The sequence below is a fragment of the Schistocerca gregaria genome, chromosome 2 (genome assembly GCF_023897955.1).
Source record: "Schistocerca gregaria isolate iqSchGreg1 chromosome 2, iqSchGreg1.2, whole genome shotgun sequence".
In the NCBI taxonomy this organism is placed as follows: domain Eukaryota; kingdom Metazoa; phylum Arthropoda; class Insecta; order Orthoptera; family Acrididae; genus Schistocerca; species Schistocerca gregaria.
In genome coordinates this window covers 1,043,526,317-1,043,539,360 of record NC_064921.1, presented here as the reverse complement: position 1 = coordinate 1,043,539,360, position 13,044 = coordinate 1,043,526,317, and the positions used below count along the sequence as shown (strand labels likewise).

Sequence of the window (13,044 nt, the reverse complement as noted above, 5' to 3'; positions counted from 1 at the left end):
GAAGAAGGGATCGGTTGGTAGGACATGTTTTGAGGCATCAAGGGATCACAAATTTAGCATTGGAGGGCAGCGTGGAGGGTAAAAATCGTAGAGGGAGACCGAGAGATGAGTACACTAAGCAGATTCAGAAGGATGTAGGTTGCAGTAGGTACTGGGAGATGAAGCAGCTTGCACAGGATAGAATAGCATGGAGAGCTGCATCAAACCAGTCTCAGGACTGAAGACAACAACAACAACAACAATATCGATAGCGTTGACGGCTATCGATATTGTGCGAGGTTAAACCCTTTGTCTGTTCCTAAGCAACAGTATCACACGGGGCCCCAAACAGGGCGAGTGCGTCGTGTTGCGAGCTTTTACAGACGTGCCGGGCGTACAAATTGCAGTCTCCATCTGGCAGCCTAGAGTAGCGACAGTCAAATAGAGCGCCCTCTCCTCTCCCTGCGGAGAAACCACCGAATGCCTTCTGAGGAGGGCGCCGGCATCTGACAAGGAGACGCCACGACCGTGGGGTATCGGATTTGTCCGAAATTTTGTGTGGTGAAGGAGGACCCCTAACACCTCACGTGGATAAAATATTAGGACGCACTACCAGGAAAATCCCGGGGAAAATCGATCCAAAGTTTCGTAGGTGCCTTGTGAGTATAAAATGTTGGTCCACTGGCGATCCTCTGTCTGGCCTAGAAGTGTTCGGAAGAGAGCTGGTTGGCGTCTGTAATAAATAAACTGAGTCGAAGGATTAAAAAAAAAAACTATAATTAATGTCATTTTGTCCAACAACGACTAAACAGAATGATCAACAAAAAAAAGTAAGTTTAGGCGTCGGAGTCTTACGCCTTACGCCAGAGGTGTCGGGTTCCATTCCTCCTCCGGCACTTTTTTTTCATCTGTTTCATTTTCTTTTGTTATTCCACCATTTATTGGTTCAAATGGCTCTGAACACTATGAGACTTAACATCCATGGTCATCAGTCCGTTAGAACTTAGAACTACTTAAACCTAACAAACCTAAGGACATCACACAACACCCAGTCATCACGAGGCAGAGAAAATCCCTGACCCCGCGGGGAATCGAACCCGAGAACCCGGGGGTGGGAAGCGAGAAAGCTACCTAAGGACCACGAGCTGCGGACCACCAATTATTCAGGAAGTTTCCCAAACCTACATTATCTTTAAGAAATTAGCTACATTATTGAATAAAAATTATTTTCTTTTTGTCCAACAACACAATTCATGGCGGTGGGTTTCCAATTTTTAATTGTAAATTATATGAGGGGAAACATTGGGTTTTTAATCGGAATAACAATTATAAACAAGAACCGCAGTGGTAATTATCGTAAAAACAAACAAAGCAATAATTTTTGCCACGTCTTGCGCAACATATAAAGGCGGATTCTTTTTCAATCACAGGGCGTTTGCAATAAATCTGTACAGAAGCGTGCCCCATTGACATTTACGAAAATGTTTTGAGTTTCTGATAATTTTGAGGCAAACCAGGCATATTGAATCATGTCTCGGAATATTGGAGACGATAATTGAAGGTGAATTGTGGAATGATTTTTTATACAATCTTCCCGGGAGTTAATTTCACGATTCTTCTGTAACAATGCGCTGCAATTTTGCAAGCAACAGCAGAAAAAGAAAAAAAAAAGTACTGGAGGAGGAATAGAGCCCGAGACCCCTGACGTAAGGGTCCGAGCGATAACCATGTAGGACAGACGGCGGTTTGGCACTGGACCAACATGTTATACTCATAAGGCACTTAAGAAACTTTGGATCGATTTTCCCCGGGAATTTCGAGTAGTGTGTCATAATACTTTAACCACTTGAGGTGTTAGGGGCCCTCCTTCACCACACAAAATTGCGGACACATTCCCGACCCCAGGGTCGTGCCTTCTCCTTGTGATCCAGCTTGCTTTGGTTCAAGGACAGCTCCGCGGCTGACGTTCTGTAGCGAGCTTTCCACTGACCCCAAACCACCACCATTTGCGACTTCAGTGGTCGCAAGCGAGAGCTCATTGGAGGGAAGTGCGGAGGTCTGTTGTGTTTTCTGGTGGAAGCCGGTTCTGCCTCGGTGCCAGTGATGGCCGTGTCTTGGTTCGAAGGAGACCAGTTGAGGGCCTGCAACCTGATTGCGTGGTGGACCGACACCTGGAGTTATGATCTAGGGTGCTATTCCGTGTGACAGCATGAATAGTTGTCCCACACATCCTGACTCCGAATCTGTACGTGACTCCTGTGATTCGACCTCTTGTGCTGCCATTCACGAACAGCATTTCAATGTGTGTTTTCCAACAGGATAACAAAATGGTTCAAATGGCTCTGAGCATTATTACGTCAGGCTGTCCCGATACTTTTCGTCACATCACACAGCAGTTCTCAAACTTTTGGCTATGGAACATTTTTCAAATAATGGTTTTCTTATGGGGCCTTGAAATAGTCAAAAACTTGTTGTTCATACTTTCAGTGCGATCAGTTAATTAAAATCATACAAAAGTAGGTGCACTAGTATACTACTGACTTCTAGAACAGTATGCAGAGTAACACACAGTAATAAAGTACCCAAAATAATACCGTACTCATTCCAATGTTGACTGGTAAAATTTTTTCCATTTAATGCGAGGTATGAAGTTGTTTTCCTATTTTGTTTTATTATATTTTTTTGTTTTATTTTATTTTGTTTTTGACCAGCTGTTTAATTTATGGCTTGATATCAGAAAGTTCAAGACGCATGTCAGGTTCAACATCCAGTCCGTTCCGATGTTTTGCCTTTGTAGTGGCAAACTGTGAGAATCCGCTTTCACACAAGCATGCTTGGGAAAGGAGAAGCATAATCAGAGCCTCTGCGGCACGTTGTGGATATTCATCACGAACCTGGGACCAAATATCGGGAAATGACATTTATTTGGACAGTGATTCCATGCTTCAATCTGATGCTATTTCTAACAAGGATTGATGGGTTCCGTTTGACTTGTTTCGTAGCTTCTGCACATTCGGTACAAAAGGATCCGTATCCCATGAATTAATTTTCAGTTTTCTGTTCTGCTCTTTATGCATATGCGTTCAAAAGATGCACGGGTATCATGGAGACATTGGACCAATTCTTGAAATATTTCTTTTGGTAGTTCTATTATCTTGCCAACGAACAAACTCAGTTTTAAAAAGCTGTCTAGTTTCCTGTTGCCAACAGAATCAATCTAAAATATTATTTTTTGATGTGGTTATTTTAATATTAGTATTCAAAACTGCTGTCTGTTATCCATGTACATATAGATTTAATTCATTATGTTTTGAAACGTTTCTTCCCAAACGCTAGTCTGAACCACCAGGTCACATCACTCAAACGGTCTTTCAATTTAAAACGAATGTCATGAACCCTTGTAATTCACCATATATTCCGAATAATCCAATACGACCATCTAACCACCGTGTGGAACATTAATGTTTTATGTTTCCTCCCCTAATCTTCACACATCATCGAAAATTGTCACTGAAGAGGGCGTGATTTTTAACATAATTATTTATTTGTGCTCTTTCATTGAGACCCAGTTTTAGATTTGGAACTTAACATCTGAGGTCATCAGTCCCCTGTAACTTAGAACTACTTAAACCTAACTAACCTAAGGACCTCACACACTTCCATGCCCCAGGCAGGATTCGAACCTGCGACTACAGCGGTCGAGCGCCTAGAACCGCAAGGCCACACCGGCCGGCTTAACAGGATAACACCCGCTCATGAAGCGCTATTGTAACTTCACCTGCTCTACAGAGCGTCGACATTGCGCCTTGACCTACTCGATCACCAGATCTATCTACAGTCGAGCACATATGGGGCATCAATGGACGACTCCAGCGTCATCCGCAAACAGCACTAACCACCTCTATATTTACCGATCAAGTACAACAGGCACGGAACTGCATCCCACAAACTGATATCCGGTACCTCTGCAATACAACGCTTGCGCGATTGTATTCAAAATTCTGGTCATTACACTGGTTATTAGTGGACCAGCATTTCACATCTGCAATGGGTTATCTTGCGCTTACATTAACCTGTGATCTTGAGGCGTAGCTCCGTATAACGATCTTGCCTTGGAGGCGGTTAAGTGGGAGATGTGTCTCAGAGCTGGAGAGTGACAGATGGTGACGCGAGACTGGACGCGCACGTAGTTCATGTATGAGCCGACAGTATTGGATAGGGGACTGTGATTTAGTTTCGATTGTGCCCACTGGAGTGCACTAAAGTAATAGAATGTTCTTCATAAACTGTTCTAGTATTTTCATAAAGTGTTATTATTTCTTTTTGTGTATGTAAAATGTTATAAATGTGTTTTAGCAGTATGAACGATGCGTGCGTGTGGTTTAAGGTTAATATGAAGATAATTGTTCAACGAGCTATGTAGTAGGATTTAGTGTGGGAACGTTTCAAAGAAGTATGGATATGAACAAAGGGTATTTTTGTAGAATAGATTTGTCAAGTAAGTTTATGGTAAAGGGACAGTTAATGCAGGTGTAAATAACAATAGTAAATAACTTTAGGCATAAGCAAAACTTCAGCATATTAGATAATTACGTCGGTAAAAGGTGCAGTCGTTAGGTTTACCTTTGCGCGATTGGTTATTATTGAACAGCGCGGATTGACGCGGGAGAATGTTGTTTTGCTATTGGCTGTTGAGTAAACTGAGCAATGGTAAAGCAATATTCATCGCGTGCCTTTTTCTGCTGGAAGAGAAGACTTAGAGTATTCTAGAAAAGAGTCGGAGCCTAGTGGTGAAACAGATCGGACGTGTGCAGTAGTAGTTCCGATGGAAACGATACGTTGCCAGATCCAGCAGTGTTTCATACATCAAAAGTGTTGGAGAGTGACGGCGTAATTATTCCGATGTGTGTGTAGAAATTGCGGAATTTTTAAGTGAATTTTGTGACGAGAAAAGACATATATTCCGCGTGGCGTATTGAGCAGGTCGGCGGCTAAAAACTGTGACTGTATTTGGTACCGGCAGACTTAATATTTGGCGAGCATTATCAATCAAAAACAATCAGTATTTTTGTAGCTATTACGTTTTCGGGAAATGCAATACCATACACTTACTGACGTGAGTGAAAGGGATTATGAGTGACTGTGTTAAGACTAGCACGGGCTTGGCAGTGATACTTGTTCACCCAAGTTTTAGAATATATTAGTTGAGGACAAAATTTCCAAACGTTCATTTCGTGTTTCCTCCGAAAGGTAGATTAGTGACTTTAACTGCAGCTCGGTTCCCGTCGAAGTATAGTAGATTTCACACGGCTTCCCTACTGATGATCTGCTGAGACAAAGTTCACAGATGGGTGCAGGTCCGTCGTAAAGGGACGGAAAGAGCCGCGCCGCCGCAATCTTATAATATTAATCGCTTAAGTATGTTGCCTAGATAAATCTATTTTCGAAATTTTACTACTCTGCATTAATTATTTTTTGATGCTGTGATTTTTTCTCGTCGGTGTAGTTGAGCCTGAAAAATAACTGTCGACCAAAAGTTACAGGGCAGTTTAATAAAAGGCATAGTAGGATAAAATCTCACCCAGCACGGATTGTTGCGGCATCCACTTGCTGACCATCACGTTCTCCGGCTGCGAAGGCAGTGTGTCGTTCTCCCACTTCCAGAGGACGCGTTGCGGCAGCTGTCTGAACGCCTCCAGAAAAGCCTGGAACTTCTCCCGGGGCAATGCGTTGCTCCGGACGTTGGATCCGAGACTGACGTAGATGACGCCGTGTTCGGCTCCGTCTATGAATTTCTGTAGGTTCTAAAATATAGAAGATTAACTTGATATAAAACGTGCAACTGCTTGCAACAAAATTTTGCTTTTGTTTTTATTCTACTTCATATCTGACATTTGTGCTGTGAAGCATGCAGCTATCAACATTCATCACGAGCATTTCAGTGGGAGATAGTTGTGTGTTATGCCAGGTGTAAAAGCGAAAAATGTTTTCTGGCAGCAGTTGGAAACTCGGCAACGGCAGGAACGTTTTGGTTTATCGTTCCACAATATTGGTGCTCACTGTGTTCTGGATGCCGTCACCGTCAAGCGAAGAGGGAAACGATGATTTCAGGGGAGCCGCACACAATGTCATCTGGATCTGAGGCAACCGTCCAACAGGACAGACACGCTGAGGTGACAGAAGTCATAGGATACCTCCTAATATCGTGTCGTTCCTCCTTTTGCCAGCGGAGGTCAGGAACTCGTTGTGACATCGACTCAACAAGTCGTTGGAAGTCCCCTGCAGAAATATCGAACCATGCTGCCTCTAGAGCCGTCTACAACAACGAAGTGTTGCCAGTACAGGATTTGTATACAGGGTGTTACAAAAAGGTACGGCCAAACTTTCAGGAAACATTCCTCACACACACATAAAGAAAATATGTTATGTGGAGATGTGTCGGGAAACGCCTAATTTCCATGTTAGAGCTCATTTTAGTTTCGTCAGTATGTACTGTACTTCCTCGATTCACCGCCAGTTGGCCCAATTGAAGGAAGGTAATGTTGACTTCAGTGCTTGTGCTGACATGCGACTCATTGCTCTAAAGTACTAGCATCAAGCACATCAGTACGTAGCATCAACAGGTTAGTGTTCATCACGAACGTGGTTTTGCAGTCAGTGCAATGTTTACAAATGCGGAGTTGACAGATGCCCATTTTCTGTATGGATTAGCACGGGGCAATAGCCGTGGCGCGGTACGTTTGTATCGAGACACATTTCCAGAACGAAGGTGTCCCGACAGGAAGACGCTCGAAGCAATTGATCGGCGTCTTAGGGAGCACGGAACATTACAGCCTATGACTCGCGACTGGGGAAGACCTAGAACGACGAGGACACCTGCAAAGAACGAAGCAATTCTTCATGCAGTTCGCGATAACCATAATGTCAGCGTCAGAGAAGTTGCTGCGGTACAATGTAACGCTGACCACGTCACTGTATGGAGAGTGCTACGGGAGAACCAGTTGTTTCCGCACCATGTACAGCGTGTGCAGGCACTATCAGCAGCTGATTGGCCTCCACGGATACACTTCTGCGAATGGTTCATCCAACGATGTGTCAATCCTCATTTCAGTGAAAATATTCTCTTTATGGATGAGGCTTCATTCCGACGTCATCAAATCGTAAACTTTCATCAATCAACATGTGTGGGCTCACTAGAATCCGGACGCAATTGTGCAATAATGTCATCAACACAGACTTTCTGTGAACGTTTGGGCAGGCATTGTTGGTGATGTCTTGATTGGACCCCATCTTCTTCCACCTACGGTCAATGGAGCACGTTATCATGATTTCATACGGGATACTCTACCTGTGCTGCTAGAACATATCCCTTTACAAGTACGACACATGTGGTTCATGCACGATGGAGCTCCTGCACATTTCAGTCGAAGTTTTCGTACGCTTCTCAACAACAGATTAGGTGACCGATGGATTGGTAGAGGCAGGACCAATTCCATGACCTCCACGCTCTCCTGACCTCAACCCTCTTGACTTTCATTTACGGGGGCATTTGAAAGCTCTTGTCTACGCAACCCCGGTACCAAATGTAGAGACTCTTCGTGCTCGTATTGTGGACGGCTGTGATACAATACGCCATCCTCTAGGGCTGCGCCAGAGCATCATGAATTCCATGCGACGTAGGGTGGATGCATGTATCCTCGCTAACGGAGGACATTTTGAATATTTCCTATAACTAAGTGTTTGAAGTCATGCTGGTACGTTCTGTTGCTTATTGTTTCCATTCCATGATTAATGTGATTTGAAGAGAAATAATAAAATGAGCTTCAACATGGAAAGTAAGCATTTCCGGACACATGTCCACATAGCATATTTTCTTTCTTTGTGTGTGAGGAATGTTTCCTGAAAGTTTGGCCATACATTTTTATAACACCCTGTATGTACTGACCTCTCGCTGATGTTCCATAAATTTTCAGTGAGGTTCCGGTCCGGCGATCTTGCTGGCTAAATCATTCACTCCAACTGTCTAGAATATTCCTCGAGCTAATAGTGATCTATTGTGGCCCGATGACAGTACATAGGTGTTTGGAAATATGAAGTCCATTACGGCTGAAACTAGCCTCCATGTCGCCGAACACCACAATTACCGAACCTTTCCTGGCAGATTAAAACTGTGTGCCGGAGCGAGACTCGAATTCGGGACCTTTGGTTTCCGCGGGCAAGTGCTCTACAAACTGAGCTACCCAAGCACGACTCACACCGCGTCCTCGTAGCTTCACTTCCGCCAGTACCTCGTCTCCTACCTTCCATACTTTACGGAAGCTCTCCTGGGAATCTTGCAGGACTAGCACTCCTGCGGAGACATGGCTCAGCCACAGCATGGGGGATGTTTCCAGAATGAGATTTTCACTCTGCAGCGGAGTGTGCGCTGATATGGAACTTTCCTGGCAGATTAAAACTGTGTTCCGGACCGCCCTAAAGCTGTGAGGACGGAGCGTGAGTCGTGCTTGGGTAGCTCAGTTGGTAGAGCACTTGCCTGAGCTAGGCAAAGGTCCTGAATTCGAGTCTCGGTCGGGCACACAGTTTTAATCTGCCAGGAAAGTTTCATATCAGCGCACACGCCGCTGCAGAGTGAAAATCTCATTCTGGAGACAACAATTACCCTTTTTATACCTGGAATTCACAGTCACGTAGAACTCAATAAAAGATTTTATATTTACACAAGTGACAGTAACACTTTCTTTATTTCACGATTGCAATTTCGGCCTGAGGCCATTATGAATCGCAGATTTTTGTGGCTTTAAGCCAGGTTAACTTAAAACGGGCTGACACATTTATATGTCGTTGTCACTACTATTAAATACATTCGTGACGCTGTTATATACTGCAAGCACACATATCCTTATGTCATAAAACAACATAGTCTGTAGACGCTCATGTTTGTTAGCTACGCTTAAGACAATAAATTTGTTTCTAAATAAGTGAAACCTCCAGAAGAACTCCTGTACCTCAGTTCCTTGCTTAGGCCTTGTGCCTTGGATTTTCGTAATGGCCTTCAGCTGACCTAAATTAAATCAAAGGAGGTCTTTCGTTAAAAGCTTGAGAGTTTTGATTCTTGTTTGAGTGATTGTGTGTTTTAACAAATAAAGTTTATATGTTGAGTGTAACTGACAGTAAATTACTTAAGCCCCTGTCCACTAATATAACCTCATCCGCTCTGTCCTGATAGCTCAGGGATTTCAGAGATATTGCACTCTATCTGGCATAAGAATAAACTCGACGGTTGATGGCAGAAATACTGCGTACAATGACATCTCGACACCAAGAAAGCTACTCAAACAGCGAAGGAACCGTTATAAACATTACTTGTTTGTTCACTAGTTGATGCTATACCAAGCCATTTCGAATGTTTATTTCTGAGTAGTGTAAGGACTAAAGAGGTCTGTAGAACTTACTGTTATCTTTGTTGTCTTTGTTATGAGAGTACATCTTCAATTCTTATTTTGTGTAAATTTTGAGACATTGTTGTATAGAGAATATGTAGTAAAATTGTTAAAACTCGGGGAGGGGATTATAATAAATGTGCGACGTGTATATGTAGCCGTGACTCAATCGATCGTTTCCACACTTTCTTGTCCTACGGTTCCAGCAAATTCTACACAAATGGTAGCAGAGTGTGGTTTTGATCCACAAAACTCTGGATCATGGGCCCAGCAAGTTTCGAAACTTGTGTAGTGCTTATAGGAGCTACAGGATAGAAAAGGTTGGAAAGGAATGATTGAATGACATCTACATTTACACAAAGCACATTCATTAATATCTCCACAATTTCAACAAATTTACAATCTATGGGGTGGGTGATGTTTTGCATTTTTTTCTATATGCGGTATAACTCTTCTATACGATGCCTCTTCAAACACCAAACACTCAGGATATCTTGGTTACGAAAGCACGCACCATACGATTACCGAAAATATGTCCACGTTCGACTTGACTGTCCTCCGACGTAATGCACTCACATACATACAGGAGGAACGTACTGAGAAAATGCGCTGTGCCGTGCTCAGTTAAACGCAACTACACAAGCTGCAGGCGTGGATAGTATCAGCTTTTGTGCTGAAGCATGCATTTCTCGTGCTGTTTTCATATGTTTACCGCACAGCTGTACTACCAAAATATAGAATATGACAAAGTTTTTATACAATGGTTTTCAATAAGAACTTTTCTTAATACATAATGCCATTGTGTGCAGTATTTCAAAAGATACCTAACGTAAAATCAATATAGACCCACTTGGGCTGCTTAATTATAATGTTTCATGTGCAAAAAGTGGAGGAAATTTAGTGAAGCAATTCTGTCCTGAATATTAATCTCAGCATCTGTGGGCCGGCCGGAGTGGCCGTGCGGTTCTCGGCGCTTCAGTCTGGAACCGCGCGACAGCTACGGTTGCAGGTTCGAATCCTGCCTCGGGCATGGATGTGTGTGATGTTCTTAGGTTAGTTAGGTTTAAGTAGTTCTAAGTCCTAGGGGACTGATGACCTTAGAAGTTAAGTCCCATAGTGCTCAGAGCCATTTGAACCATTTTTTTTCAGCATCTGTGGCTGTTAACACTTCATTCAGGAAGAACGAAGGCGTCCTTCAGATAAATCTACATTCATGCTGTGCAAACCATCATCTGGTGCACGGCTGCCGGGTACTTTGAGTACCGTTGTCCATTCTCGCTTTGCTACATCAGCCGCGAGTTGTACGAGAAGTAAGCGATTGTCGGTAACACTCTGTATGAGTTAGAATCGTTCTAATTTTGTCTTCATGCGCTTTTCACGAAATGTACGTAGAAGGGAGCGAAATGTTCTAGGCGCTTGCGTTCTGGGAATTTTAACAGGAAGCCAATCGGTGATGGATTACGTCTATGCTGTAGCATCTATAATCGGAAGGGCTTCTCCGTGATGCTGTAGCGCCTACTAAACGAGCATGTGACGAAGCGCGTTGTTCATCTTTCGATATTCTCCATTTTGCCTATCAATCCAACCTGGCTTTTACCGAACTTTGCAAAATGCGCCTTTGGTGATAGATGGAATATGTGACAGGAATTGTGTACTTGTCCATATTGTAAATTGGTGTCTCCGGAAGTGCCAATAGCAGATTATTTTGCTAATATTGGTCTAAATGATACCTCTAGCTGTACGAGTGAAAGTATAAATCTTAAGTAGCACGTCATTACGAAAATTGTTTTTGTGATGAATAAGCAGCCTTGATGATTTCGATACTCACCTCTGGTAATCGTTCAGCCTTGGTCGATACGTGGAGTCCCGTCACTTCTATGACGCTCGGTAGATGCGGCCGCGAATACTCCGTGGTAAAGTGGTTGTTGACTATGAGCAGGCTGTAGTTGCGCTCCGTTTCGTAAACAGAAGGTGGCTCCGCTCCGAAATGGTCCCTCATAATCACCTCCTGCTGCGGAAGTATTTTGTAGAACCACATATAGTGGAAACGTAGTGCAAAGTACGTGTTGTACAGGCGCTGCCAAAAGTTCATGTGATCAGAGAAGCCCTCCCAGATTTCAGGGATGTAGGCTGGATTCATGGGGTTGCCCAAGGCGTAATACACAGGCGAGTATGCAGACAACGTCACGAAACCGACGAGCGGTGGCGAGCCAACCTTGTGGTGCAGTCCATAGTAGCCTTGGTAAGGCAGACGCTCGAGGATCATCAAGTCAAAGGTGTGGTTTCTCCTGCGTGAACATAACATACGTCGCAATTGAAACGATAGAGCTGAAACATTATACAAAGTTATAAGTACTGTCGTTAATCAAAAGCAGCCACTCATCGTTGGGAAGTAGTTAGCAGACGCGGCGAATCACACCGGTCAAAAGTTTAACCACCAGAAGTAGTGATGTAGAACGCCTGGGCATTTATGAGTTTGGGCAAATGTCCAGGATAAATGTCTGGGCAACTGCCCAAAATTCGTAAATGCCCGAGCATTTATGTGCTTTAAGGATTAACTGATAAGCGACACTTAAAAAAAAGTTTTTAAACTTATATTTTGTGTTGGAAAAGATGTTTTGCAACATTGCTTCTGAAGTGGATAGGTAACCAAGTTGAAAAAGCTGCTTGAGTGTTGAGGAAGAGTTATGAGGGGAAATAAAAAAAAATAGTTCAAATGGCGTTAAGCACTATGGGACTTAACATCTGAGCTCACCAGTCCCCTAGACTTAGAGCTACTTAAACCTAACTAACCTAAGGACATTACACACATCCATGCCCGAGGCAGGATTCGAACCTGCGACCGTAGCAGCAGCACCTAGAACCGCTCGGCCACAGAACTAGGTCAACGAGAATGCTGAAATAAACACGCTAGCTGTACTACATGAACGAAACACTGCAGTTAACCGCCTCAAGAGGACTGCGGCAAATCGATCGAAACGTGGCAGTTAAGTTCCTTTAAAGTTTTACAATAACGTGGCCTAACGTGCGAATTTATTGTAGTCCAGACGTTGCCTATTAAATGCCTCATTGTCCCACCTGGCAGTCGACGGTATGAATCACTTGAAAAAAGGCAGTCGCGATTCTTAGTGGGGTGATTCCCTATAGCCGACTTGCAGATGCGCACCACATATTTCAGCTGTGGAGGGTCACATGACAGCCTATTAATAGTTGTACACCATCCAAAGCGGTCGAAAGCGACCAGTGTGCTCTTTTAAGGGGGTATGCCTACTACAGTTTGAAAGAAATCGGGAGAGCGAGCTGCATTGTATGGACATAAACTCATTCTAAACGGCGCAGTGGACCACAACTTGGCTTATTCATGCTACACTAGCAACCGCAGCCGGCCTCTCAGTCTGGTACGTCGGCTGACTACCTTATTCGCCGACCTTAAGAAATCCATAATTTATTATTGATTGCCTTGTTTATGGCTGATTGAATAGTAACGGTCTGAACTTTTCTCTCTCTCTTTGGGAGGTTACAGGTTTCGGTTACGATAACCATCATGATCAAAATCAGTTTACCGAGACTGCAGCAGTTCGTGACTACTAACTTTCATTAGCACACACTGGGCACGAAGCACCTA

The 13,044-nt window shown here is 43.6% G+C and overlaps 1 protein-coding gene across 1 annotated transcript in view; it reads right to left on the bottom strand.

The window, feature by feature from the left end:
• The window catches only part of LOC126335561 (UDP-glucosyltransferase 2-like), a 75,197-nt gene that overhangs the window by 22,267 nt on the left and 39,886 nt on the right, over positions 1-13,044 (bottom strand). Inside the window, exons 4-5 of the mRNA XM_049998981.1 lie at positions 11,248-11,707; positions 5,561-5,783 (exon numbers count right to left, since the gene is read on the bottom strand). Of these exons, the coding sequence (XP_049854938.1) occupies positions 5,561-5,783; positions 11,248-11,707 (683 nt within the window). The remainder of the gene's footprint in view (positions 1-5,560; positions 5,784-11,247; positions 11,708-13,044) is intronic.